The 26426-nt window shown below is 40.6% G+C and overlaps 1 protein-coding gene across 2 annotated transcripts in view; it reads left to right on the forward strand.

The window, feature by feature from the left end:
• The first annotated feature begins 94 nt into the window (after positions 1–94).
• The window catches only part of gabrb2a (gamma-aminobutyric acid type A receptor subunit beta2a), a 33904-nt gene continuing 7572 nt past the window's right edge, over positions 95–26426 (forward strand). For both annotated transcript variants that reach the window (XM_065958573.1, XM_065958574.1), the window contains exons 1-5: positions 95–255; positions 364–464; positions 892–959; positions 13460–13680; positions 22793–22875. In XM_065958573.1, coding sequence (XP_065814645.1) covers positions 182–255; positions 364–464; positions 892–959; positions 13460–13680; positions 22793–22875 — 547 coding nt within the window. In that variant the 5' untranslated portion in view covers positions 95–181. The remainder of the gene's footprint in view (positions 256–363; positions 465–891; positions 960–13459; positions 13681–22792; positions 22876–26426) is intronic.

A 26426-nucleotide genomic window follows, 5' to 3' on the forward strand; every position in this document is an offset into this window, starting at 1 on the left:
CCACTTGTCCCTTTAATATTTTTCTCTGCAATGGAAACTGCTCATCCACCATCATCAGTCTCCACTCTTTGATCTTGGGCTGGCTGCACGCATGCGCCTCTCATTGGCTCCTCTGCACCGTCTGGAGTAAGTTGGATGTGCGCTCTCCTCACATCGCCAGACCACCTCAAAAACTGTTGCGATGGGGAGGATCAGGAAAAACCACTTTGGGATTTTGACTTTTTCATTATTAGTGACTTTTGTCTGGACTCAAAGGTAAAAGCCTGTTTTCGGTATTTTTTTCCTCGCATGTCATTTAGCCGTGCCTCGAGTGTGTGATATTAATAAGCTCTTATGCATTACACCACCTTTTTTTCTCCCCAGCGTCAAGGATCTCAAAGATCCGAGCAATATGCCTCTGGTAAAAGAAACAGTGGACAGACTGATGAACGGATACGACATTCGGTTGAGGCCAGATTTTGGAGGTAACGAAGAAAAATTGAAAAACGGGAATGTCATGTTTTCACGCCCTCCTGACGTGCAATACATGTTTAATGAATCGCAAAATCTGCTTTAATTTACATAATCATCCCTTCACAGCCAAATAGGCCTTTCCAATTAGGCTCTGAGAAATGATGAGCATATTTCAGCTGATGAGGAGATGAGACAAGGCTTTTAATGTGATCGATCCTGCTCATCAATGTTTGATTATCCCGCTAAAATGATCAAATTAGCAGCATTTAAGCTCATGTTCGCGTTAAACACGAAGGTTTTTTCCGCTCAGGCTGATGATGCACAAGTCTCCTGTAGGTGGAGGAGAGCAACCTGAGCGAGCGCGTCACGAATTTGTTAAATTTACATGTTGGGAGATCTGTACATATATGTTGTATTAACACCTGGTTTCCTCCGCAGGTGCTCCGGTGGCGGTGGGGATGAATATAGACATAGCCAGTATAGACATGGTGTCTGAAGTCAACATGGTAGGTGCATCTTCATCATTATTACCCTGATATATTTTTCCAATTGTGCCTGGCATGGCTGGAATGATTCTGAAGGGGGGCTACTTAGCACGGGTCAGTGTGTAAGAGCGAGCTCGGGATAAAGTGAGCCAGGTTTGGGCGAACCGTGAATCCATTTTTCGTCTAGTGAAAAGAAAATTGGAAGGCTTCCATTGCCAAACACATCATCGCCATCCTCCTCTCAGTCTCCGCATTTGCAGCTCTGGTGTGATGCTGCTGCATTTGAATTCAAAACACACACTCACTGGCGCACTCGGACGCACAGTCCCGGCTGCGCGCGCGGAGAGCTGGATTCATGTGTTATTCGTGTTTGTGCGTGTGTGTGTGTGTGTGTGTGTGTGTGTGTGTGCGTGCGTGCGTGCGTGCCTGTGAGAGTGAGTGTGCGCGCGCGTGTGCGTGTGTGTGTGCTCCTCCTGACTGCTTCACGTTGTCAAGCCTCGGTGGTGTAATTTTGTTGACACGCACCCCCTCCTCTTCCTCCTCATCTTCCTCCTCTCTCTTCTTCATGCAGGTCCCTACAAAATGAATAAGTCAACCCTCGTCTTTTTCTTATTTTTCTTATTTTTTCTTCTTCTTCTTCGTCTTGTTCTTCTTCTTGTTCTTCTTCAAACTGGAATCATTTTGTGTTCATCATTTCTTTATTTCTAAGGCTTTAATTCGGCGTCCAATCCTAGCATCACAGGCTACGTAAATGATCTACACCCTACTTGTCAGATGACGTAAGCAGTTTTGTTAATAATAAATGTCTGGTCTCACAGCGTTGCAACCAATAGAAGAGGGGAAAAGGCTTGAATTTGGTACATGGATGTAAAGGTTTGTGCGACTTGGGGGAGGACAGGGGGAAAAGTTCAGCAGCCCACATGGAAGAGCACCACCGATTGATCCATGTGACAGGAAGACAGACAGTAAAGTAGAGCTCTACTGCATTACAGCTACTCTCATGTGCTGTTCTGCTCGTGAAACTTTGGATGTAGTCAGACAAATATTAACCACAGCCATTGCAGAGAATCCAGAGTGTGAGAAAAGATCATTTACAAAGCAGCTTCTCCATGGAGCAACATAATAGAGCCTGTTATATAAGAGCCTGAAAACAAGTTTGCCAGTAGGAAATGGAAGTGGATGTGCTTTCTATTATTAATTGAGCCATTTTTAAGTCGATGTCAGGTTTGGCAGCCTGTCAAACGCGTGTGGGTCATTTTAAGCATCAGTCAATGAGTTTTCTGCACATGAACACAGGAGCGGATGCGAGTTTGCATTGGATGAGGAGCAGCACTGAATGGTCCGAGCTTTTCCTTTGATGGGAATTACTTATTTTGGTGGAGGATGCAGCCAGAACGGAAGTGCCTTGGGGGTCCGGGGAGATTTGAAATAGAAACCCCCCTCTCTCTCTTTTTACCTCTCATTTTCTCTCTCTCACTCTCTCCCTCCTCCATTCTTCCCTCCCACCACTTCAACTGGATCCCTGGCTGTGATTCTGGGCTCAGCAGCCATGTAATCCACCTCTGCCTTGCTCCAAAGGGTTATCTTACTTAAGAACTAGGCATCTATGCAAGCAGTCATCTGGAAAAAAAACACTGCTTCTTACATCGGTATGTGTGTGTATGTGTGTGTGAGTGTGTGTGAGTGTGTGTGAGTGTGTGTGAGTGTGTGTGTGAGTGTGTGTGTGTATAAAACCAAAACAAAACTGTGCACAAACAGTGAATGGCGGCTGACGTCATGCATCTCCCTGTGGCTATGAGCGAGCGTTCATTTGGTTTATTTCTAAGAAAAGCTCCTTCTGCCACATCTGCAAATGCAAGTTTAGACAAAAAGTAAAACAACAAATCTAAAAATGTACCCAAACCTCTTTTTTTGTTGTTACTTTGTGGAAAATCTTTCCAGAGACCTATATAGCAAAGTCAGATTATCCTCCTCTTCCTCCTTCATTCACGTCCAGCTGTCTTTGCTACATAAAAGACGAGATTGATCTGAGAGAAATCAATAATATCACCGTGCTGCGTGATCACAAGAATGGAGCTGGTGACCTGTGGAAGGGGGGCTGCTTTGATCGTCCTCATCAGGGGCAACCGCTTTTAAGATTAAAGTGCTGAGAGGGAAAAACAACAACAAGGGGAGAAGAGAGGATAAAGCTGAGTGAAGATGAGGGTGGTAGAGAGGTGAAGGTTACTCTGATCGGTTTCAACATCTCTAATGTTATTCACATCAGGACGGAACTTCTGCTGACCTTTTGTTCCCACAAGAGAGATTCAGCCATTGCTCTATTAACCCCTCACGTAAATGTCCCCTGTTGTTTTATTTAAGCGGATCCAAGTTTGGAAAAATCATCTTATTTCAAGCCCGTCCATTTCTCATATTGATTCTCTATTGGCCTGTTTTCCAGCTTTGACAAAGGGGAAGATTCAAAACCAAGATGGCCACTCGGCTGAAAGATCTCCTTGAAAAATGTGGAACATCTACCATCATTTAGAATAATCCTGAGGCCCGAGCAGTTTTGGCATGTGTTTGTGAAGGCTTTGGTTTTTTCAACTAGGCTCTACTCTACTCTTAATGTGAAGGGTTTATGTGAAGTTAGACAGAAATGTGAGAGAAAAATCAATAGTACATATAGCCCCCAAAATAAGTCACTGGTACCAAGTATTAAGATCCTCCAATTAAAGGCTGCAACTAATCTAGGAATTGTATGCTCAACAACTCTTTATTTTAAACAAATTTGATTTAACGCATGAAAAAATGTTACATTATAAATTCCATTGAGTCAAAGTTAATGTCTTGTTTTTCCCAAACAACCGCCTAAAAAGCTTGATTTTCTTAGGAAATAGGAAATCTGGGAAAAACACAGTAGAAGAGATAATTTGTCGCCATTTTGCTTCTCAATCATTAAAATGTTTATTCAGACTAAAAAAACAATATAAACAAAATAAGTGCTGAGTCAGTTTCATGCTGTTTAAACCTGGAGGACCTTCAGGTGCTGTTGAACATTAAAGAAGTGGTCACAGAAATGTATCTTTCGAGCAACAACTATCACACAGCCTTTGTTTACTCAGACACATTGATTCAGATCTTTTGACTTTACATTTTAAGTAGCTGTTGATGAACCTGCGGGTTTTCTGTCGATATCTGAATATTTTGTTTTAAATCCCACTAAGTTGGCTGGATTTTGCACCTGCAGTGTGTGATCCTTCAGGTAAATGTAGTATTTTTCTGTCAGAAGTGAACGAATTGGACTGGATTTGAAGTCAGTGTTTGTGAGCCGTCCGGCTGTCATGGTGGTAAGCATGTTTTTTGGTTGCAGACAGCTGCTCGCTCCTCTAATTAAAGACAGGAGGACTGCCTCTGGTGGAGAATGAACTCTGGGGTTTTGGTCCAGGCTGATTGAAGCCATTGTGGCATCTTTCTTCTGCTCAGACATGAAGGGCATGATGGTAGTTGAGGTGGCATTTGAGTACCTCTTAGTATTTGTAGTCTTCAGTTGTCTCTGTGTAATGTGCACATGTTTTAGGCATGTGTGTGTGCCATGGTGCAGTCTTTTTTTTTCATGCATTCTCCGTGTGATCTACAGTGATGGCCCGTTGAGGCTCAAAGGTCAGCCGTGTTGTCGGGCGATAAAAACGAGCAGGTCAGTCGGCAGCGTGGACGCCGCCTCGCCTGCATGACATTACAAATGTGCTATTTTGAGAGGGAAGTGTCCTCCGAGTCCGAAGTGTGACCACACATCCTTGCTGGGTGGGCTCTACTGACTCACAGGGGTTAGTGAAAAATATGCCACAGATATGATATCATGGCGGAGACCCTCAATTTCTCTCTGTTCATCACTCATCTCTCACTGAGCAGCTGAAAATGCATTTGCATATTGCTGTTTGTCTTTGCTGAAATCACAGATTCAGTAACTGAACTCTGGTTACGGTGCATTAAAAAGAGAGTTCTGCACGCACAGCCAGTGCAGCTGATTAAATACAAGTGGTGTGTGTTGTCTCAGTGATGCATCAGTGCTGCATAATAATATCCTCTACATGCATCCATATGATAAGCTGCACTCCAAGGCTGCAATGAGAAGGGAGGTAAATTAGTATTTTCTCTCCTTGTCTCTGCTTGTTAATTACATGTAAAACACCTGAAGTTGGTGGTTGTTAAGAGGCACTGCCTGTACTATAATACTGCTCTCTGAATGTTAATTAGCTGGCTGTGAATTAAAAGATTTAAACAAACCAGCTGCGCTGGCTTCTGGGATGGAGGAATTAGTGGGGCGTGAGCTTTCCCTTTATTACGATCATTATCCTGACAGGCGCTGGTTTCTTTACATGAGTAAGGGGATCTGGCCATCAGATGAGTAGGAGGGAGGGGGGAGGAGAAGGGGGGGTGGATGACCAGAAGGAACCTGGAGCATGCCCTCCTCGACGTCCTCCACATGTCCATGTGAGAGACGCGGTTCTTCTTGTGTCTGCAACCATTTTGATCTTGTTTGTCCAAACTGATCCTGTTCCATTTTATTTTGAGCTTGTGGAAAATAAGCTTGTGTTATTTTTACTCAGTGTTTCCATGACAACGCAGCCTTTTTCTTTTTCTTTTTTTTGTGGATCTGGGGAAGTCAAGGAAAAGCAAATAAGGCCTATTTTTTTCTAGACACTTTTTCTTCATTTATAATTCAGGTTATGGTTGTTTGTATTTAAAGAGAAGACATATTTTTATTTTGTTGATATTGTAGTTTTTTAATAAATGCTGATTATCCAAGGAATTACCAACATGTTGATGGTTAAACAGTGCTGAAACTAAGGATTATTGCACTGTTGAATTATGAATTATTTCTTTAATTTAAGGGGTTGATCTATGACTTTGTAAAATGGTCTAAAAAAGAATTAGTTTACCAGAGCAACATTCAAATTGCTTGTTTTGTCCAGCCAGCCACCAAAGATACCATGTTTAGAAAGATATATAAAAGAGCATACTGAAATATTCACACATTTGGGAAGTCGCATCAAGCATAATTGCAAATTTGTATGAAAATTTACTTAAGCAATAACTTGATTAGTGTTTCTTTTATCTAAAATTCTACCAATCACGATTCTGTATGACCACTTATCTGATTTTTGGTGTATAATCATTTATCAAAGAAACAACATACGTACATTATTCTGCAGATATATTCAAATTTTTCTTATATTTGATCAGAATTCTTCTTCTTGTGCATCCTGTGCAGCTTTGATTCTGCTCTCTTTGCTATGCTGATCTTTCTAAAAAGCTTGAGACAAGAATGCAGGTTGTCCAGAACAATGTCATTAGTTATGCTGAATGGACACACAGTAACAGATTAATATGGTCAGCAGCATAATTTAAGCAGGAGAACAACACTTAATCCTGCAGCTTTCTTACATGCACGCTAGGTTCTCTGTTTATTGCTGTGTCCATATAGGGGTTGGTTGAATATAAAATGACAGAAGAGACCTTAAGCTTTCAAAAAACATAATTACAGCATGCTTGACAGCAAAAGCTTGTTGTGAAGGCTCCAACGCATACAATTTAGAAACACTTACTAAAACGTGCATGTCTGAAACATTTGGCATGTTGTGTCAAATATTTTAATAGTTATTTTTTAATAACACAACAGATATTTTTTTTTTCTTCTGATGCATCTGATCTTTCATACAGTAATTCACAAGTAATGTGAGCGTATTACTTTTATTTGAGTTTGTTTTCATCATCAAAACAAAAAATGTGGAGTGTAAATTGTACGATATTCTTTCTTAATGGCTGGCGCGGGAGTTAGCAGGCTCCATCAAAGGCCTTTAATGTGCTGATGACTCCCTAAATGATTCTGTCAGGCACTTCTTCCACTGGAGCTAAGTAGCTGAAAAATGACCCATTGCAAAGAGAGTCATAAAGGCGTCTATGTTGTCACTTCCCTCAGGACGAGCGCGGCCAGCTACTCATTCAGATTGCACTAACTCCCCCTTGACCCCTAGTATTACATTTGAAGCTCATACTTAATGGGACACAGAGAGCACCATTATGAACAAACTCAGCTTGACCAGTGGATGTGCCGCCGTGGCACCTCCTCCAGCTTGTAGATTCAAACTGACACGAGGCAAAGATGTCTGCACTCAAGCTTGTTGTTATCCAAACGCCGGGTCGTCTCCTCGTGGCCGTGTACAGCAGACATTGTTATTAAGGGCAGACCCATCCCTCTGCCTCTGCTAGACCCCTCTGCTGCAGGGACACAGCAGATGAAAGTGTTTGCAATATGGTAGACGTCTGTCTGCTCACAGAGCTGCAGAGAAAAGAGAGAAGCACACACACCAACTCTCATACAAGTTCATCACACTTAAGTTTTGATGAATCTGGCTTTACTTTGTCATGGATAGCTCTCCGGACAACAATTATTTATGAAAATACGAGTAATAATAATTGCAAAGTAAATTTTAAGCGATAACTCCTCTTCTTAAAACATTTTGCACATTTATACGAAGTGACAAACTCCAGAAATGACAATCAAACACAGTTCTTAAATATATAGTTTTGTATGTTTTTTAATATACATTTCATGAACGTATACAGCATTTTGTTTTGACAATCTTTCTATTGGTCTTACAAAAAGTTGTAAAATGGGCATCTTGATGCATAGTGGGCCTTTGCAAATACAAATCTGCATTTCTTTTGTGGAAAAAGCCATGGATTCACAAAGATTGGTTCATGTTTTCCTGAAAAGTCATTTTTTATGGCAGGTGGGGTAAGGGGGTCAATTATACCCTATACATCTGTTAATATCAATGTCAATAGAACATAGTGTAAAGAAGAAGACAAAGCATCCTCATGATATAGACAATAATTTTGTACTAAAAATGAGAGTCACTCTAGTTGTGCTCACATATACTCATAAACAGCTGCAAACTTAAAAGCTACTCATCGACCAACCAGAGGTCACATAGTATAGAATTAACGAGTGCTGGTGTCAGCAGCTCTTACAACTAAATCTACAAACAGAGCGGGGTGTTTTGTCTATTGGCAGCTCCCTCCATGTCAGTGGTGATAGCTGATGTAGTTGTAATGGAGATCTTGTTACAGCTGCAGCCTGTCAGATTTTTTCAGGGAAACACAAAGTACTGCTCGTCACTGCTGTGTCAGATTGTTAATGGGGTCTGTTAAACATGTCTGTGGTGAGACTCTGCCACTGTACAAACCAGCTCTGATGTTTCTTTTAAGTTAGCCCGCCTTCTTTGCACCTTCATCATGCTTATATTCACGGCCGTCATCGTGGCAGTTTTTTTCCTTTTTATAATGTTGGTGCTCTCCACAAGATGTCTCCCTCACTGACGCTCACTGGGCAGGCTGTGAGTGTGTGTATGTATATTTATATATATGTCAGTGTGTGAGTGTGTGTGTGTGTGTGTGTGTGTGTGTGTGTGTGTGTGTGTGTGTGTGTGTGTGTGATGTTAATGGAGTTTCTGAGGAGTGCTTCTTGTGACAAGGAGACTGAAGGTTGCTTTGGAGACTGACACTCCAGCACGGGACGCTCTGTGTCTCAGTAATCTGCTGCTTTTTTTAAATGTTTTTTTCAGAAGTCTATGCTGCAAAATCCTCCTCACCTGCTTCTTGTTCTCCATCTTTTATTTGTGGAGTAAGAGAATCTTAACACAAAACACATTAATTGTCTTGTTCGTTACTGGGAAATTATTTTACCCCAAGATTCACAATGCCAAGTGAGGCTGAAATCCTTCATTTACAGGTGTCTGCCATTGTAATGTGATTAAATGCTGTTCTTTTAATTAGGCGAACGCACTGTAGTTTGTAGTGAAAGAGCTGCATTTGTTTTTTAACCAAAAAAGGAAAGTAATGCTAAAATATAGGCCTACTTCAAATTTTACAAAATATGTTGTTGAAAAATTGTGGCGGGAAAAATTCAAATTCAGAGGTCAGGAGTGACTTTATTTGCGTACCAACAACATGAGTTTCCTGCTGTGTGTCTGCACAGCACAAGAATAGTGAAACATTCGCCATTAAAAAAAAAAGAAAAGAAAATCTCCCCGGGCTATTCAGTCTTAGAGAAAGTGGTAGGAGGCAGCTGTATTTTGTGTCCTTCTCTGAGCTCAAGTGATGTCCGAGCGTTGGTAAGCAGCACCATCTGTGAGGCTGTAGTTATGCTGCCATTTTACAGCACAGCCAGGAGGCAGCGTGCAGGCCCAGGTGTTCTATGTGCGGGAGATTTGCATCCCTATAGTCTGAGAGCTCTGAAGGTACACAATGAGGACACACACACACACACACACACACACACACACACAAGAGGCACCTACTTAACAAAACAAGAGTGAGAGTGTTCAGGGTTTCCTTTTTCTCTTTGTAAATCCATTACGTTGTTCTGGTTTGAGTGTCCTGCTCTTGTAAATGCTGGTTTACTGTCAGTGGTCACTGGGACACTAAAGCAGAGCAGAGATAACTTGTTCATGTTATCATGTGAAGCCTCTCTTTTTCCCTCTCTGACAAATCAAAATGTCTGCTAGGAATAAAAAGGCAAATGGCTCTGTCCAAGTTGACTGCAGTGTTTCTTTACTTCTTTAATCTGAGTGTCTAAGTGTAAAATTGATTCACGTTATTAGCTTCAATTATTTTGGGCATTTTGAGCCTTTGGAGAGATAGGACAGTGGATAGAGTTTGAAATCAGGGAGAAAGAGAGTGGGGAATGACATGCGGGAAAGGAGCCACAGGTTGGACTCAAACCCGGGCCGCCCGCTTGGAGGACTACAGCCTCCATACATGGGGCGCGCACTCTAACCACTGCCCCCACCAGCGGCCCACATTCCACACTTTAATGCTCAACATAGTGGACCCGAGGAAGAATAGCTGAGCTTTCGGTTACAGCTAATGGGGATCTTAACAAATAAACAAATGTACAAACATGTCGGAGAACAACAGCATTGTCTGATGGGCTAGACACAAATGAATGAAAGAAGAAATTAATATTTACTACCCACTGGAGTGTAAACCATGTGTCTATATTATACAGAGAGTGAATAGTTCTCGACATTTACACTCTGTCTGTCTTAAAAGCTAGATCCGTCATCTGGGCTCCTTAATAGGTCTTTTCAACTTTGACCTTTTACAGGGGTTTTTAGGCGGTTGTTTTGTATGTTGAGTCTTAAACGGAACAGATTGCAAAACATGTGGTCAATTTTTTGATTGGTTATAAATAATGCTCGCACATTTTATGACTTCACAAATGTAAAGATTCGCTGAATCCTGTGTTTGAAGTCAGTACATGGTATATCTTTGATATTTTTTTAATGTTTGCATTTGTTGAATCATGGGCTCTAGCTATATCATTTGCATCTTTTCAGTTTTGCTCAAAAGGGGATGATGTTTCATAGCTGTAATAACCATGGGTTGCAACTCTAAATCATATCCTATTAGTGTCAAATATACAAATTAAGAGCAATGAATGCAAAAATTAAAAGTCAAAATGTGTTGGTGACACACCAGACACAATCATGCTCCCTTAAAACAATATTTTTTTTTTATCAAAATGTCAAAGGACATTTCGTTCCCATTCTACCAAAAACTGTCTAGAGCCAAAAGGAGCCCATATGGGATGGTTGGTGTGAGTTTTTGCCTGCATGATGCTGAATAATTTCTGCTCCAACACAATCACGTTGCTCAGATTGTTACCACGGGGCTGTAGTTGAGAGTTTACTTCAGTGTTCTCATTTAGTCAGAGAGAGGGTTGTGGTGACTGCCCCTCTGACAATTCCTGCTCCTCGTGTTCCTTCATCAGCATGGCAAATCATGGTGGAAACGTAACCTATTGCAGGAGCCACTGCCTCAGTGGGTGAAGTATGCCGAGCCTGCAGGCGGCAGCTAACGATCCCAAAGGTGATAGAGACATCCGATCGAGGGGCTGATAATGAGATAGAGAGGGAGCGAGTGTGAGAGGAGGGTTCACTGGGAACTCTTGTAAAACAGGATAAGGACGCAACCGTCCTCGCTTGACTTTTCACTCCTGAAAAAATCAACATGGCAGCAGCTCATGTATTTTTAGATGCCCTTTTTACGCAGCGCTTTAGTGGCGCACACATTGCATGCACTGAACGATAAGACTTAGAGAGCAGGGATTGCTTCACAGTGTCATGATAGGGAAAAAAAGGCTCAGGAAACGTAGAAATACGGTGATAAAAGTAATGATGATGGCTGCTTCGAGTAAAAGCTCAAGGGCCTCATTTCACGGGCCGTATTTTTTAATTTGTTTTCCTACTCATCGATTGCACTGCAATACACTGCAACAGAGCAGATCCAACTGCAGTGCTGTGTTTTACTGAGGCTGTGTGGGTGTAAGTCTTTTTATAAGAGTGAGAAGCAGAGAAAAGATGGCGAGAGGAGGAGATACAGTGTACCTCTACATTTCTGAGCATGTGTAGAAAACATACTGTACTGTATTGATGCAAAGGTTAAAATCTCTCCTAAATCTATGTAGTTAGGTCGTTTATTGCCCCGAAGAAGAAACAAAGGCTAGCAGAGAAAGAGACAGGGAGGAAATCTACTGGCTGTTTGCAGAGAGTGTCTTTGTCCATTCAAGTGGAAGCAGATATTTTTAGCGCGAGACAATACTCAGCCTGCTGAGAAAGTTCCCCTCTGGTTCAGTTTGAAAATTAAGTGAGGACAGTTGAATATGAACACCACATCCCCAGCCGCCATGTTCTCTGTTACAAGCTGTGGCCTTTCATAACACTGACAACCTTTCAGCTGACCTTCTCTTAATGCTGAGTCCATACATCGTGCTGTGAGGCGTCTATAGAGTCACTTTCAGATGACACAATGCTTATGCTTGACATGATTCCCAGGAGTGGAAATATATACACTCTACTGATACGAGCTGAACAATTCAGTTGAAAAACAAGCTTTATTGAAGCCCTTTTTATTTGGCATCCTGTGAGATGAATTATGCCCATAGAAGATCTCAATCCAGTCCTTTAATTCAATTCAGTTCAATTCAATTCAATTTATTTTTGTATAGCGTCAACTTATAACAAGTGTTATCTCAAGACACTTTACAAAAAGCAGGTAAAATACCTTACTCTTTGTCTGTTAACATTACAAAAGAGCAGGTAAAAAGACCTTACTCATTGTTATGTTACAAAAAGCAGGTAAAAGACCTTACTTATTGCTATGTTACAAAGACCCAGCCTATCCATCATGAGCACTTTAGCAAAGCAGCAAAAGTTACAGTGGTAAGCCTTCATAGGCCTTCACAGGCCTAGACTGCGCCGGGCTTGGAAAGGGATATGGGGGGAGATGGGATAAGATGCAGGAAGAGGGATAGGGAGCAAGGGGGTGGGGGGAGGCAAATCGTCCATCAACAATCCGGTGGGGAGGGGGGGGGGTTGTTCTGGCAGGCCGTCAACCAACGATCTATTTTCTTTCTATCTTTAACTATTCAATGAACATGTTAAATGTTCAAAGTTATTTGAAGTCATGTTCGTCCAATAAGAGATGTTTATGGCAAAGCTGAATAGAGCTAAAATGAGCTGAGCCGTGTTTTTTTGAAGATGAGGTTTTTGGGCAATCATTAGTTATGTCTGTTGTAAATCACAAATAAGCATATTTCATGAAAAGGTTTAAGCCCAGAATGTTTAAGCTAGCACAATGTAGGAGTTTCACCTGAAAAACAAATGTAATCAAAGCAGCTTTGATTTGATTTGATTTGAAGTACTTGTGTTTCATGATTACACATTTCTAAATTCCTATAAAGGAAATCTAAATGTCTGACATCTCTTTATTCAAAACTGACTCTTCTTAAACAGTAACTTGGTAATCTCAGTTTAAAAAATATTTTATTCATAATTTAAACTGTTATTGACTTATATGACATGAACTTTAAGCAACTGGCAATTTAAATAACAACAAAACAGGCTGGAAACATTACAGACTTTGATAAAATGATAACAAAATAATTTAGTCTAATGCAGTAAACATCATCAATGCATTATCAGCATGATTACATATGACATGTGCTTAAACCATCAACGGCCTGACAAAGTCAGGTTACATTCTTCAGACATGAACTGGCTAAAACACATTGTTCCTTTGACATGTCCGTTTTCTAAGCGGCTTTTCTCATGCAACTATTGCCATCATTTTATTCTGACCTTTTCTGTGAATGGGACTGAGGCTCTTTCCAACTTGTGAGAATTTACCTAGTAGCTTATTAATTCAGCTGTTAATACTCTATATGAACGTTCACTTGAATGTGGTTTTATTTGTGACTGTGATCAGGGCAGATGACATGCTATCCGATTTCTGAATCTTCTTCTTGTGAACCATGCAGCGTATGGATGTACCGCGCTCTGGTTTACACATTCAATACAGACTGTCTTACTTTTACTGTTAATATTTAATTAACATCAGCATTGTTGTCTGAATGATCGATATCCTGCATTGTCTTCACTAAGTGACCCCTCCCCCCCTTCTCTGTCCTCCAGGATTACACCCTGACCATGTACTTCCAGCAAGCATGGCGGGACAAGCGTCTGTCTTACTCTGAGATTGCCTACAACCTGACTCTGGATAACCGGGTGGCAGACCAGCTGTGGGTCCCCGACACCTACTTCCTGAACGACAAGAAGTCCTTCGTTCATGGTGTCACCGTCAAGAACAGGATGATCCGTCTGCACCCTGACGGCACAGTGCTTTATGGACTCAGGTACGACTCTTGCCCTTATATTAAGTCATGACTCTTTGTGCATTGCTCAGGATGATAATGAAGAGACGTAATGTCATCAGATGGATCATTTGTGCCTTTATGACACATTTATATTGTCGATCCTAGAATTCCTGCTCACCTTCACACACCATACAGTTGTGGAAGTGTTATATTTTTTAATTCTACTTTGTTTTGTTTTTTTGTCCCTGAGCTGAGATTTTGGATTGTCTTTACGGAAGTACATTACTTTTTCAAGCTATAAGTGACCATTTTGTTCACTTTGGCGTTATAAGATTAGAACGGAAACTGTTTTGTTTTCTTACATCATTGACAAAAGTGCAAAGAAGACTAAACAAGGCGAGATTGTTATGAACAGCACCCTGTTCCTTCAATTCAAATGAGTTAACACGATTAATAAAAGTAACTGAAGCAGTGTGAAAAAATGTTTTTCGAAAAGGGGTTAAATAACGAATGAGAAAAAAGTAAGGTAATACTGAAAAAAATGGCACTACAGATTCAAAGTGCATTTCATATGAATAACATGAGAATATGAGAATTCAGAGAATTTGATCTCTTTTGGAGTAATTACACCATTATATTTTTGAAACAATATTGAAAAAATATAACTTGTTCTTCGTTGACAGCTCACAGATAGGAGACACATCACCTGTGAGCGTACAACCTGTGTGATCATTTGATTGTTCCTCTCTCCAATGGATTCGTAAATCTCAGCTCTTACTTTGGTGAATTCAATGTTAGGAGCTCAAAATGAGATGCCAAAAAGCAGACGTTACCTCCAACATCTAGTTACAGGATGAGGTTTATGCCTTGTTAGCCTTTAACGTCCCCTGATGATCATCAATATCAATGATGGATCGGTTACAATCAATAATGAAGCAGGGCGATACAAACTGAGTGTGATTGTGCAGGACGGTTCAAGCTGACTGTGAGGCATCTCTTTGTGGTGTTGGACTGGTTGGACTGCGATGCTTCTGAGGAAGACTCTCATCCATAATTGATATCTTATACTCAATAATGTAGAAGTTCAATACAAACACTGAATCTTTATTTGTACTAATGCTGCGTGTGTGAATTCACAGGCCAGCAGAGCCGTCCATCAATGTGCTGCTGCCTCCTCTGATCTCACCTACTCTTTGTGCGTTTGAATGTGTAAATTATCTTTGTGCTTAAAGATGAGATCATTGTTGCTAATTCAAGATGTTGCAGCGTTCAATCATTCTCTCTACACTCAGATGCCCTTCTTGCGCAAAGACTGCTCTAAAAAATTTACGTATCTGCACTGCACCAGATTATTCATCGCTAAACTTTGTTTCAACAGTCCTAAAATGTGGTATAAAACTCTGACTCAATTATATAAACCGAACACATATTTTTCATAACAGCCAAAAGAAAAAGCAAAAAGCAGGTCAGGAGAGGATCTTTGTAAATCTGAGGTTGTGCGTGCGGCAAAGGGGTGCGTTTGTTACCTTTGATACGTTGTCCTTGTCAGTGCCGGTGCCTCCTGGCTCCTCTCTTATTTGGTTTGTGGGTTTGGTTCAGGTTTTTATTTGATGCTAGCAAGTCCAGACACAAGCTTCTGTCAGAGTCAACGCAGCCAGATGCCTGTGCGCTGTGAACACGCTGACACATACCTGTAGAGACGGGCCGGCTGGTTGCAACAGCAGGGCTGCAGTGGATGTGCAGGAGAAGCTAACTGAGAGGAGAGTCAGAGTCGTCAACGGGAGGACGGGTTTGATGTGTACACACATCCTGACAGTGTGCGACTGTGTCATTATCTGTTCGACTATGACTTCACTTTAAGCGTTGTCAGCAGGGGTCGAGGAAGAATTTATATCCTGTAGTGAAATAAAAGCAGCTAAATTGTTCTCAGTGTAGTCAGTTTGGTGTCAAAAGACCACCATAAGTTTAATGTTTAATTAAATGTAATATTATTTATTGATGCATTTTAAAGCCATTATTAGTGGTTTGGTGTTAAGGCAGATTTGTCCCTTTGAAATATAAAGTAGCAACCAATAAATGATTGTACATGATAAACTCAGTGTCCTCGTCATGGGCTGAGCCTCTCCTCCTGCGTTACCAGTAATGTTCACTGTGGCTCTGGAGGAGTTTTGTCAAACTGGAGAAAATAACCTTGATGATGTCACCGTGGTGTGATCAAGGCTTGAGAACTACTAATGCAAAACAGGAGGCGTGCATTAAAATGTGGGCCATCAGGTTTAAAAATGGATTTTAAATCAAGACCTGAAAAGATGCTATCCAGTTGCATCATGGGAAATGTAGGCGCAAGTGTTTTTATTCTCTCTTTTTTCCAAAGATGTTTGAATCTTTATGGGATATACCTTTAAGAATGGGAACGATTTGTAGCATATTTACCTAAGAGAGGTAAATACACTATGAGATCCACAACAATATCCCATGCCCCTCAAGTCAAATCTTTACAAAGGTCTATGAAAAGCATAAAATGTATTAGGTCAAGAAGTTGATTAGAAAATCTCTTAATGCAGTAATTGATTTTGCCAATTTTGTATTCGTGAGTTTTGGATATCCAATAGAGGTTGAATATGTTTTCAAATCTGCTGTTTTACTAAAAGGAGGGTAATTTAGTCAAGCCTTTTCATTTTTTCAAGTATTATTTTGTTAAAATTACATTAATTAAGTTTGATTCATTTGCTGAGAAATTGAACTTCAAGAAATGTTTGGATATATCTATTTACGCTTTTTTTAAATATTATTTTGAAATATTTCTAGACGGTATTTCTCTAAATCGAACCAAAAAGCAGTGGCATGAAAACAGTCTGCGGAAAGATGTTCATAGTTTCTACCGCACAATCGAAAAAAGTGTGTCTAGTCTATTGATGACAGTTGGGAAATACCAACCAATATTATTTTAAGTCAAATCAAGTGTAATAATATAACACATTTCAGCAACAAGGAAAGACTTCAAAAGCATCAAAGGGAAAAAGAAACATTAGAACATTTACAAATCAATAAAACAAACTATTTACAATCGCAGAGAAAATTAAAAACGAAAGTCTGTTTTAAAAAAAGAAGAAAATAAAAAAAAAGTACAAAAAACAGAAATATGACATTACAGCTAGAAATAAAATACATTAAAATACAAAATATATAAATAACCTAAAATGTGTAATGGGGATGTCATCTGCTCTGCGTGCCTTAAAATGTTATATTGCTGGGAAGTCCCAGACTTTTGCGACCTGATGGACACAGATTCACCTGTTGGTCCTGGCTTATTGAGTTTAAATAGTAATTATTTTCTCTTTTATTTGGAATTGTATTTTTATAGGGCAAAAGAAATTCAGCATTCCATGTTTTGGAGCCAAGTGTTGATGAGACAATAACATTACACCAGAGTAGCCACAAGTGTAAATCTGTAGAGAATTATAATGTCTAATACTGTGGTGTACACAGAGTCTACAGACAGGTAATGGGCATTAAGATGCATACAAAAGGTAAAGACTTGTGTGTGTTTATTTTGTCCTGCTTTAGAAAGATGTAGTGGGTTAAGTTTTGATATGGTAAGCGTAATTAGTGTTAGCCAAATTAGGATGTATCTGCAATGTAGAAGCAGCTGCTGTTTCTGTGTGTTGTATGCTATGATCAGCTAGAGCTCACACCGTCTCTGTATGAGGAGTGAAGGAGCTTGTGGATGAATAAAAAGAGACTGCTAGATATATTCATGTACACACTGGACCAGGAACTCTTTGGACCAGCTGGAAGTGTAGAATTCTTGCAGCTATCACTGCGTCTGGGCTGTTGCCGCCAGCCCTTAACTTCACTGACTCTTCATCTGGTCAACTATCACCTTTTACTCAGTACTCAGATTATGCTTTATTAAAATGTCATTTATTTGAAAAATAATGGCAGATAAATGAACATTTACTACAAGTATGCTGGATTAAAAGTAGGAAAATGTATTTTTCATTTCATGGGGATTTTAAAGAGTATACCCTTTAGCCCCAGAACTAATTACATTTCTTGTGTCGGGTGCTACACTGTTACTATTTAAATCATAAACTCTAGTAGTAAAAATGTCAAACTATGAGATATGAAGTTCTCTATTTTAGTCCTTGCACAACAGTAGACAAAATTGTGGTGATTGGTGAGTATGGATTTGTGCTTTCTTACTGAATTTAGCCAGTACTGTACCTGGGGAGTGCTGATAGATTATTAGTGTGTTGTTTGGTTTGCGTTAGATTTAGTTTGACACAGTGTGTGTGTGTGTGTGTGTGTGTGTGTGTGTGTGTGTGTGTGTGTGTGTAGGCTCTGTGTTTATGAGTGGGTGCACGTGCATGAGTGGGCGGTTGTTATAATTGGGGCGCATGGCAGATGAGGAGGAAGGGTGAGGGGTGTTGTGTACTCCTTATTCCCCTGGAGAAAGAGTGCATCCCAATCCTGCCAAATTCTGCTCTTCAATTACCAGGAGGAGCAAAATAAAAAAGAGAGAAAAAGAAACAGTGCTCCCAACTTTCACTTTAAGAGCTTGGTTTTTTGACTCTCTATTACCCAGACCCTAAAAAAGGCTTGACCAACAACACTGATACTGCAATCACACTCCACATAGGCTTTCATTTTATGAAGGAAAGACCAGAGAGATTCTGTGAATGACTGCTGATGCATGTTGTTTAAAATGCACAGAGAGAAACAGAGAGGAAGAGACACGAAGGTCAGACTTCATTCAAAATGGAGAAATTGTTAGGAACCCCCCCCCCCCCCCACCCCCCACCACCACCACCACCACCACCTCTCTCTCTGACTATTGTAACTCTTTTTGTGAGAGGACATATCCTCGTGCTATGGACACTGACGTCCTCTTTTGTCAGGGCGAGGACTGTTCCACTCTGCAGCTCAATAGATGACATGGCATGGCCAGGAGGAGAAAGCTGCTGAGTGGAGGAGGAGAGGGATTTAAATAAGCCTTTTTCTGTCAATACCATCAATACTGGCTTCAAAGTGATCCATCTCTCTCTCATGGTACTACTCAAACAGGGCGAATTGTGTGTCAGATGTGCTTTTACTTTTAAATTGTGAAGCCTCTCCTGTGATTCGGCGTTGCGCTGGAACACACTGGACTCTTTTTTTTTTTTTTTTTTGCCACTGCAGACATTTTATTTTCAAATTTGGCAACAGTGCGTGAGCAGGGAGAGACAATCCTGCATGCCATGTTTCCTCATCTCAACACAGGCTCTCTATCCAAAATGGAGGAAGCCTCTCCATCTTAATTTCACTTCCAGCTCCAGTGCAGTGTCCATGTATGTAATACTGATATGTCAGTTTAATTAAAGAATGCACTTGGTTGTAACCCGCTTGCAGAAGAAAAAATCTCCGTCTGCATAGATCACTGCTGTGATGCTCCCTCGAAATGAGATTCTGTCTGGGAATTCATGGTGGTGCTGTTATGTCCGTAAACAAGGTCATTTGGAATAAAGGTGCACAGGCTGCCTTAGGGGGATACACACACACACACACACACACACACACACACACACACACACACACACACACACACACCCACACATACATACACGTACACAGCTGAACTGTGAGGGAACATGAACAGAAGCAACAAAAAAAAAACAGCCTTTTTTTAGAGCTCCATGTCCTGTTAGCTCTAACGCAGAGCAAATGTAGCGTGTTTGAATCTGCGTGATGTGTTCGAGCGCGGCCTCTCCTCCGGCAGGTTGGGATGAGGGAGAGGGACTGGCCCTGATGTTGATGAAGAGCAAACAAGCCTGTGTGCTTCATGATCACTGCTGCTGCAGACTCTCACTGCAGCGAAGATGACGATGAAGTGGAGGAGGAGGAGGAGGAGGAGGAGAGAAAAAGATGGGGAGGGAATCCTGCAGAGAAATCCTCATCCATCTCTCCTCCTCCTCGGTTATTAGCTGTGTATTAATTGTTAGCGTGGGTATTGGACATGCTAGCTGAGCCAGAGGATGCAGTATTAGCTCTTGATCAGGGATGTAGAGTCTCAGACAAAAAATCTTCAAGACTTCTGCTGATGATGTAGGTGGGCTATAAATAGACTTGTTATTTTTACCCCTGCCATTTTGGCCTAATTTCCGCTTTTCCCCTGTGCTTCCTCTGCCACCGCAATGATTTAGTGGTGCTGATGGTGATGATGGTGGGTGATGAGCATGTGGCTGGTGAGCGGCAACTTCCGAGTAAGTTGTGACCATAAAAGCGGTAAACTAGGACAGAAATAAGACTCCTGTGTTAATCCCCCAGTGCACCATGGCCCTGCTAACTGGCTCTTATATAAGAGCCCAGAGAGCAAGAAAAAGGAGGCAGCAAGAGAGAGAGAGAGAGAGAGAGAGAGACAGACAGAGGCTGAGTGAGAGAGAAAGACAGAGCGTCTCCGCAGCTCAAAAAATGAAATCCTAAACTTGCCAAGCTGGGCCCAGGGGAGCTGCAAGTCTTATGTAGAAGGATTTCAAATGAACTTTGGCTCTTAATTATTAAAGACAAAGCACTCTTCAAGTTAAGTTTGTAGTTACGATGAAGTTAAGTGAGGAAAGATATAGTCATTTAGTTTTTTACGGCTACAGTTTGTTCTTATTTGTTAAGCGGAGAAGAGTTTTTTTTAAAACATTGCTAGAAGGAATTTGGCTAAAATAAAAAGACAGTTTTGTGGAATTTGATAATACTATCCTGTTGGACAATATAAATCCATCTACTATTGGATATATTGTCATATTTTTAAATTATTGTCAGCTTTCCCTTCAGTTTCTACAAGTTAAGTTGATCTGTGTCTTTAAAATGTTAATCAATAAGCAGGACTTATGACGTTATTGGATAATATGTATGAAATATTTCATAAAAAAAATGAAATTTCTTTAATGCAGTTAAACAAAGCACTGGCTGTGACTTGTGTTTTCTTGGTTTCTAATCATTATAAGGTGTTTGATTGACATAATTTTTCTGTTGCTTCTTCTACACAATATACATTTTTAAACAAGTCAAACGTCTGCAAATCCAATGAGATTATTTCATGAATTTTCCGTTTCCCTTTACTAGTTTCCTAACATTTAAATTGAGAAATTAAGCATCAGCATCTTAGTAAAAAAAAGAATCAGGCAGATAATTCAAAAAAACCCTTCAACAATTTTCCAGATAAAAGAAACACCTTAAAGTGATCAAATACAGTGCTTTCAGATTCCCTACACTTGTGTTAGAAAAATGTGACTTCTAGGATTCAAAATGATAGGCGAAACATTTAAAGTGTGATCTTTTTTCCACAAAATACCTCTTCCGTTGGTGCAGGTTGAGGTGCTCAGAATATTTTCATTGTCTGTTACCAAAGATTGAACCACTAAAGTAATAAACTAAGGAATGACAGTAAACTGCTGATACAAGGAAAGCAACTACAATATTTCATAATTGGAATCCTCCCACAGGCGGCTATAATTGTTAATAGTCACAAGTCTCAATCATGTTTAAATCAGTGGGGTTTTTTTGTGTGACAGTGTGTGTGTGTGTGTGTGTGTGTGTGTGTGCGTGTGTGTGTGTGTGTGTGTGTGTGTGTGTGTGTGTGTGTGTGTGTGTGTGTGTGTGTGTGTGTGTGCGCGTGTGTGTGTGCGTGTGTGTGTGTGTCTCTTACCAGTCACAGATTCATCCCTGTAGTTAAATAGTGTGTCCAGTCTCTCTCAGACAGCCTCAGGGGTTTTGGCACTGCCGGGTGCCAGCCCGTCTCTGCACTGGCCAACTTGTCGTGTGTGAAACAGGAAGTACGTCTCTCTGAGTGAACCTGTCGGCCATTGCTGGCTCACGCTCAGCGGCTCTTTATTACAGGATTGTGTGACCAGAGGTTGAACCCTATTCTTGTTTTACCTGCTTATGGGATGAAAATCAAACAGGTCCTGTGTCTTGAAAAAAACAAAAAGCTAATTTAAGTACACAAATCTTACAACTAGTATAGAACAAAAAAAGATGGACTTGTCTATTTTTTACTGACAGGGGTCGGCATTAGAATATAAACGACATTACTAAATCCTATTCAAATAATAATATATGCTGTTTAATGACAGTAATAGCTGACAGTTTTTTTTCCGTTAAGACTGAATTGTTGCAGAAATCTGCAGAAAATAAATTGTTGTACAGTAGTTGCAAAGTAGCATGGTTTCATGCCCTTCATCTATAAGCTATTTATCTTAGTATTAGTAAGTATTTTTAATGTAATTTAAATTTTTGGTTAAATAGTGTTCATTGATCGCACACCCAAAAACATCAAGATGTTTTACATTTTCGAGAGCATTTTTCATACTATATTCAATCTTTCCATTCCTCAAACCTAAAGAGTGTAAAATAGCTTTAAAATGCTGCTAATTCAAAAGCCAATGTTGAAGTCACGTTTAGAGGATCTGTGCTTGTCTGATTGGGCAAAATGTTTTTCTTGATACATCAGTTGCTGCAAAATACTTTCATTTATTCATTCAGCCTCATTTATTCATACAGGGTGGTCCAATGAGAGCTGTTTATTTTTGACTGGTGCCCTGTGTACACAGGACAATAAAACCAGAAAGCAAAAATCTAACATTTAGACAAACAGTACTCTGACAAATAAAAGATGAGTACAAAATGGGTAAAGAAAATAGAGGCATCATAACAGAAATAAAAATAGAGGAGGAGACATTTTTCATAGCTGCAAGGCAGCAGCTGGGAACGAGTGGAGACCCTGCAAGAAAAGAGTTCCAACATATTACGATATAGAGTTGTTGTTTGACAAGGTGTCCTATGACACTCTTAAAACAGGAAACACATGTTAAATGGAACGTGTGCGCAAACCAACTGGTCGGTCATGTTATCATTTTATTTGCTTTTGATTCCCAATGTCAATCATGAAAAAGAGACTTTCTGAGATTTAATTAAAAAACACTTCATTTTTTGTTTACCCTGGCTCACCTATCTGTGTATGTTTCCCATTTGAACCTGATCTTCTCAGAGTAAAGGTAACATATTTGTCATCCTCCTGCTTTGCCGTGTGCATCACACTCTGCAGTGAGGGTCAAAGGAAATGAACTGGGCTGCTCTGGCTTGCCTCCATGAATCCTTTACCTTCCCACTCTGTGTGTAGGATCACCACCACTGCAGCCTGCATGATGGACCTGCGCCGCTACCCTCTGGATGAGCAAAACTGCACCCTGGAGATCGAAAGCTGTAAGTACCGTCGCCCCTGACAACCGCCTCTAACGCCCACCTGTAAACGTAGATTTAAACAGATCCCACATAGGCATGCAACTCTGAAATGAAAAAAAACTGAAAACCATCTGGGGGCCAAGGTAGGAGGACGCTTGATAAGACTGCATGTAAAATGCTGAGAAAGGCTGATGAGATATCAGGAGATAGGCATCGAGAAGAGGAACATCACTAATGGCTCACTGACTGATAACATCCAGCCTAATTAATTCAACTCCAACTGCAGTGGCTTCCCAAGGCGTGGAGGAGCCTGATTAGGTCCAGTGTTTCAGGGATGTGCTGATAGTGGATGTTATGTGCTGCTTTTTTCCCGAAAAACTGCCTCCATGTTTGTACAGTACAAAGAGCTCATTTCACACGGAGCTCGTAATTGTACGTGATCTGGCGTTCTCGAGCTGAGGGAAGGAGGGAGGGAGTGTGGAGCAACATGAGAGGGAAAGACGAGGTCCTCTGCGTGTTTTATCTGGCTCCCCGGAGAAAAGGATTATGGGGCTGGGATGTGGTGTAGGGCTCAGTCTTTCCGGGTTTGATCACACTATTGCCAGCAGCGTTAAGCAGCACAAAAACAGCGCGGGTCAGAACCGCCTCTCCCTGCTCCTCTCCCATTATGCTCACCATCTCCCTCCTCATCACTCCCTCTTTCCTTTCCTTCATCTCCTTTCTTTGCACAGTCTCATCATCTTCTTTTTCTTTCTCCCAGCCTTTTTATCTCTCTCTCCATCACTCATGCTCTCTCTTTTTTTTTCGCCTCCTCCTCCTCCTCTCTCAGGCTGCACAACACAAAATGCACACACACACACACACACACACACACACACACACACACTCCGTGCCTCTCCCTCACACACATACACACACACACACACACAGCTCCAGTTTTGATCACCAGGCAGTATCTGCTCTCATATGGATTAACTGGCAATGGTTTTAACGTTGGAATCGCTTCATGCCAGAGCGTGCTATTTTATTCAGACTAATGAGCCCAGAGAACTCTCACTTCCCTTGATAAACTTGATGCATTTTTAACGGACACAAGTCTTAAAACCGCAGATCCCCTGATACATCAGAAGCTCTGTGCTGCAGCTCAGGCCACTGGTCGGCATTAAGCAATAATTGATTTCTACTGTTCCAACACGAAAGGTTTATTGTTTTGCATACATTCCTATGCAAACACACACCCACACATGCATGCATATCTTAAGGGTGCATTGTCTCTCTCTTCACGTCACTCTTGTGGGACTCACATGACAGCCCAGGAGGAACACGGTGATGTAACACATTGACATCTCTTCCAAAATATACAGAGACAATGGTCCAGAACTAACGGAGCAACAAACAGACTGACCAGTTATATACAGGCCATAAAATTATCCCTTTATGACACTCCTCATGCCAACACCCACCCCCCTTTTTCTCAACACCCTCCTGATCCCAACCCGTCATGGCTGATCGGAACTGAACTGAGCCGCACATCAAAACAGCAGCATGGTGGACTTGGCTCTAATTGGGGTGATGCTGGGCTGCACACGGCTGCAATAATGATAATGCAGATGAAGAGGGAGAGCTTACTGTATCTACTGGTGCTCAATTTCAGCCTCTTACACATTAAGCACCACAGCTGCAGTAAACCCAACCCAACAATGAACTGATTCTATTTGGAAATATGTCCCGTGTAACCACATTATTTTTGCCTTTTTGAAATTGAATTTTTTTTTTGTGATCTGTTATTAAAGATGTAAATTTTCATTAGGATCAATTGGGCCTAATCTAAGTAACAGACTCGATAAAAAGTTCATTAAGTTTATATCATACTTGCATGGTTCTATCCAAATGTCGTGAATTCAGGCTAAACCATTTTCAAAAACTAAATGAAAGAAAATTGGAATTAAATCCACTGTGGCTTTGTGAACATTGAGGGTTGGTTTAACGAGATGAGTAGAAGGGGGCGCTTATGCTCAAGTGATTTTTATAATATTGTAAAAGAAGAGGGTGCAACAATTGATACAGTTTAGTGTTAGAATAGCCATAAGTGGAAAAATGACAACAATATGACATGAATTTTATCTTCAGTGTTTTAATACAAGGAATCTTACAGACTTGTTATTTCTCACACAGATCAGATTTCATGTGCACTAACATGATAACTCTGCAGTGGATTGTAAGCATTAGCGGTTTAATACACATGCCAATGTGTTTCATTTTTCTTTTATTGGTGAACTTAATTAGGATTTACAATATTTTAAATGTTTGCCTAAAAGGTGGATTGAAACTGTTGGTTTTGTGCTGCTGGATTTATAGATGAAATAAGAAAACAGCATCCAACACCTGCTACAAAAGCTCTTATTGGCCTATTTTTCACAGCACTGACATGTCACTGTAATTAAAACTAGAGCCCGACCGATTAATCAGCCAGCCGATAATATCGGCCGATATTAGCTTAACAAGTGACTATGGGTATCGGCTAATTTAAATGCAGATATGCGACGATATTACTCGATTTATCCACTCGTCAAATAGCATTTAAGTCAAGTTTCATTGTGTTACACTAGCAGTTCTCTGTCACCAGCAGAGAAGCATCATCACTCTAGTGAGTGTCAAGCAGTGTTGCATGTACATGCACAGTTGCTATCCAGTTTAGTGACCATCTTGTCTTCATATCTTTTCCATGTGCACTATGACATGCTAAAATATCTCATAGCAAAAAAAACCCATGGATTAAGTTTGATGCCTGTCCAAAAAAAAAATGTGAGCAACATTACTAACTTAACCTTGAATGTCAGTGCCACTGCAACACACACAAATGTGTTAATTTTTAAAAATCAAAGCCTCTGAGTTTAATTATTCATTACATCTGAATAGGTCACTGCCTCTATTTTGAGAGCGAGGCAGACACAGCAGAGCTCAGAGTGGGGAGATGGCTGCTCCCTGTTTGCTTACGACGCTCTTCATGTCAGAGACTGTCTGCAGCACCGACTGCGCCTGCGCTTGTTTCCATCCATGTGCAACAAACACATCAAGCTCCAAATCTCTGTCGCTCACAGCAACAACAGCATCAGTCCACAGTCTTCATTATTTATTAGAGTTGTTTACTTTTTATTTTCATAATTCCTATTCTTGTGTGGTTTTGTGGAAATTGTTTTCCACTGTAAAGCTTAAAGGAGGTTTTAGCTTATCCCTTCTAAAGGTCTCACAAACATCAAAGACATCATACTTTACACACTGCCAGCCGCCCTCCAAAGCATACAAATATAGTTCATTTTTCCTCCCTTGCAGTTTTAACGATTGTTTAAGTTGATGTAAGAAGGTCATGAAAATAAATTGTAACCCATCACAGAGAACATGGAGCTACATTTCATTTGTAGGTGCTTATTTTTTTGTGCTTGTGAGAGAGACATTGTATCCAGAACTATGTTGTTGGAAAAATCAAAGATATAAAGTACACGTTAAGCCCACGTGAAACTAAAAGTGCCTTTGTTTAAAAAACAAACAAACAAACAAGAGGAGATAGCTAC

Source organism: Labrus bergylta, chromosome 9 (genome assembly GCF_963930695.1).
Source record: "Labrus bergylta chromosome 9, fLabBer1.1, whole genome shotgun sequence".
Taxonomy (NCBI): Eukaryota; Metazoa; Chordata; class Actinopteri; order Labriformes; family Labridae; genus Labrus; species Labrus bergylta.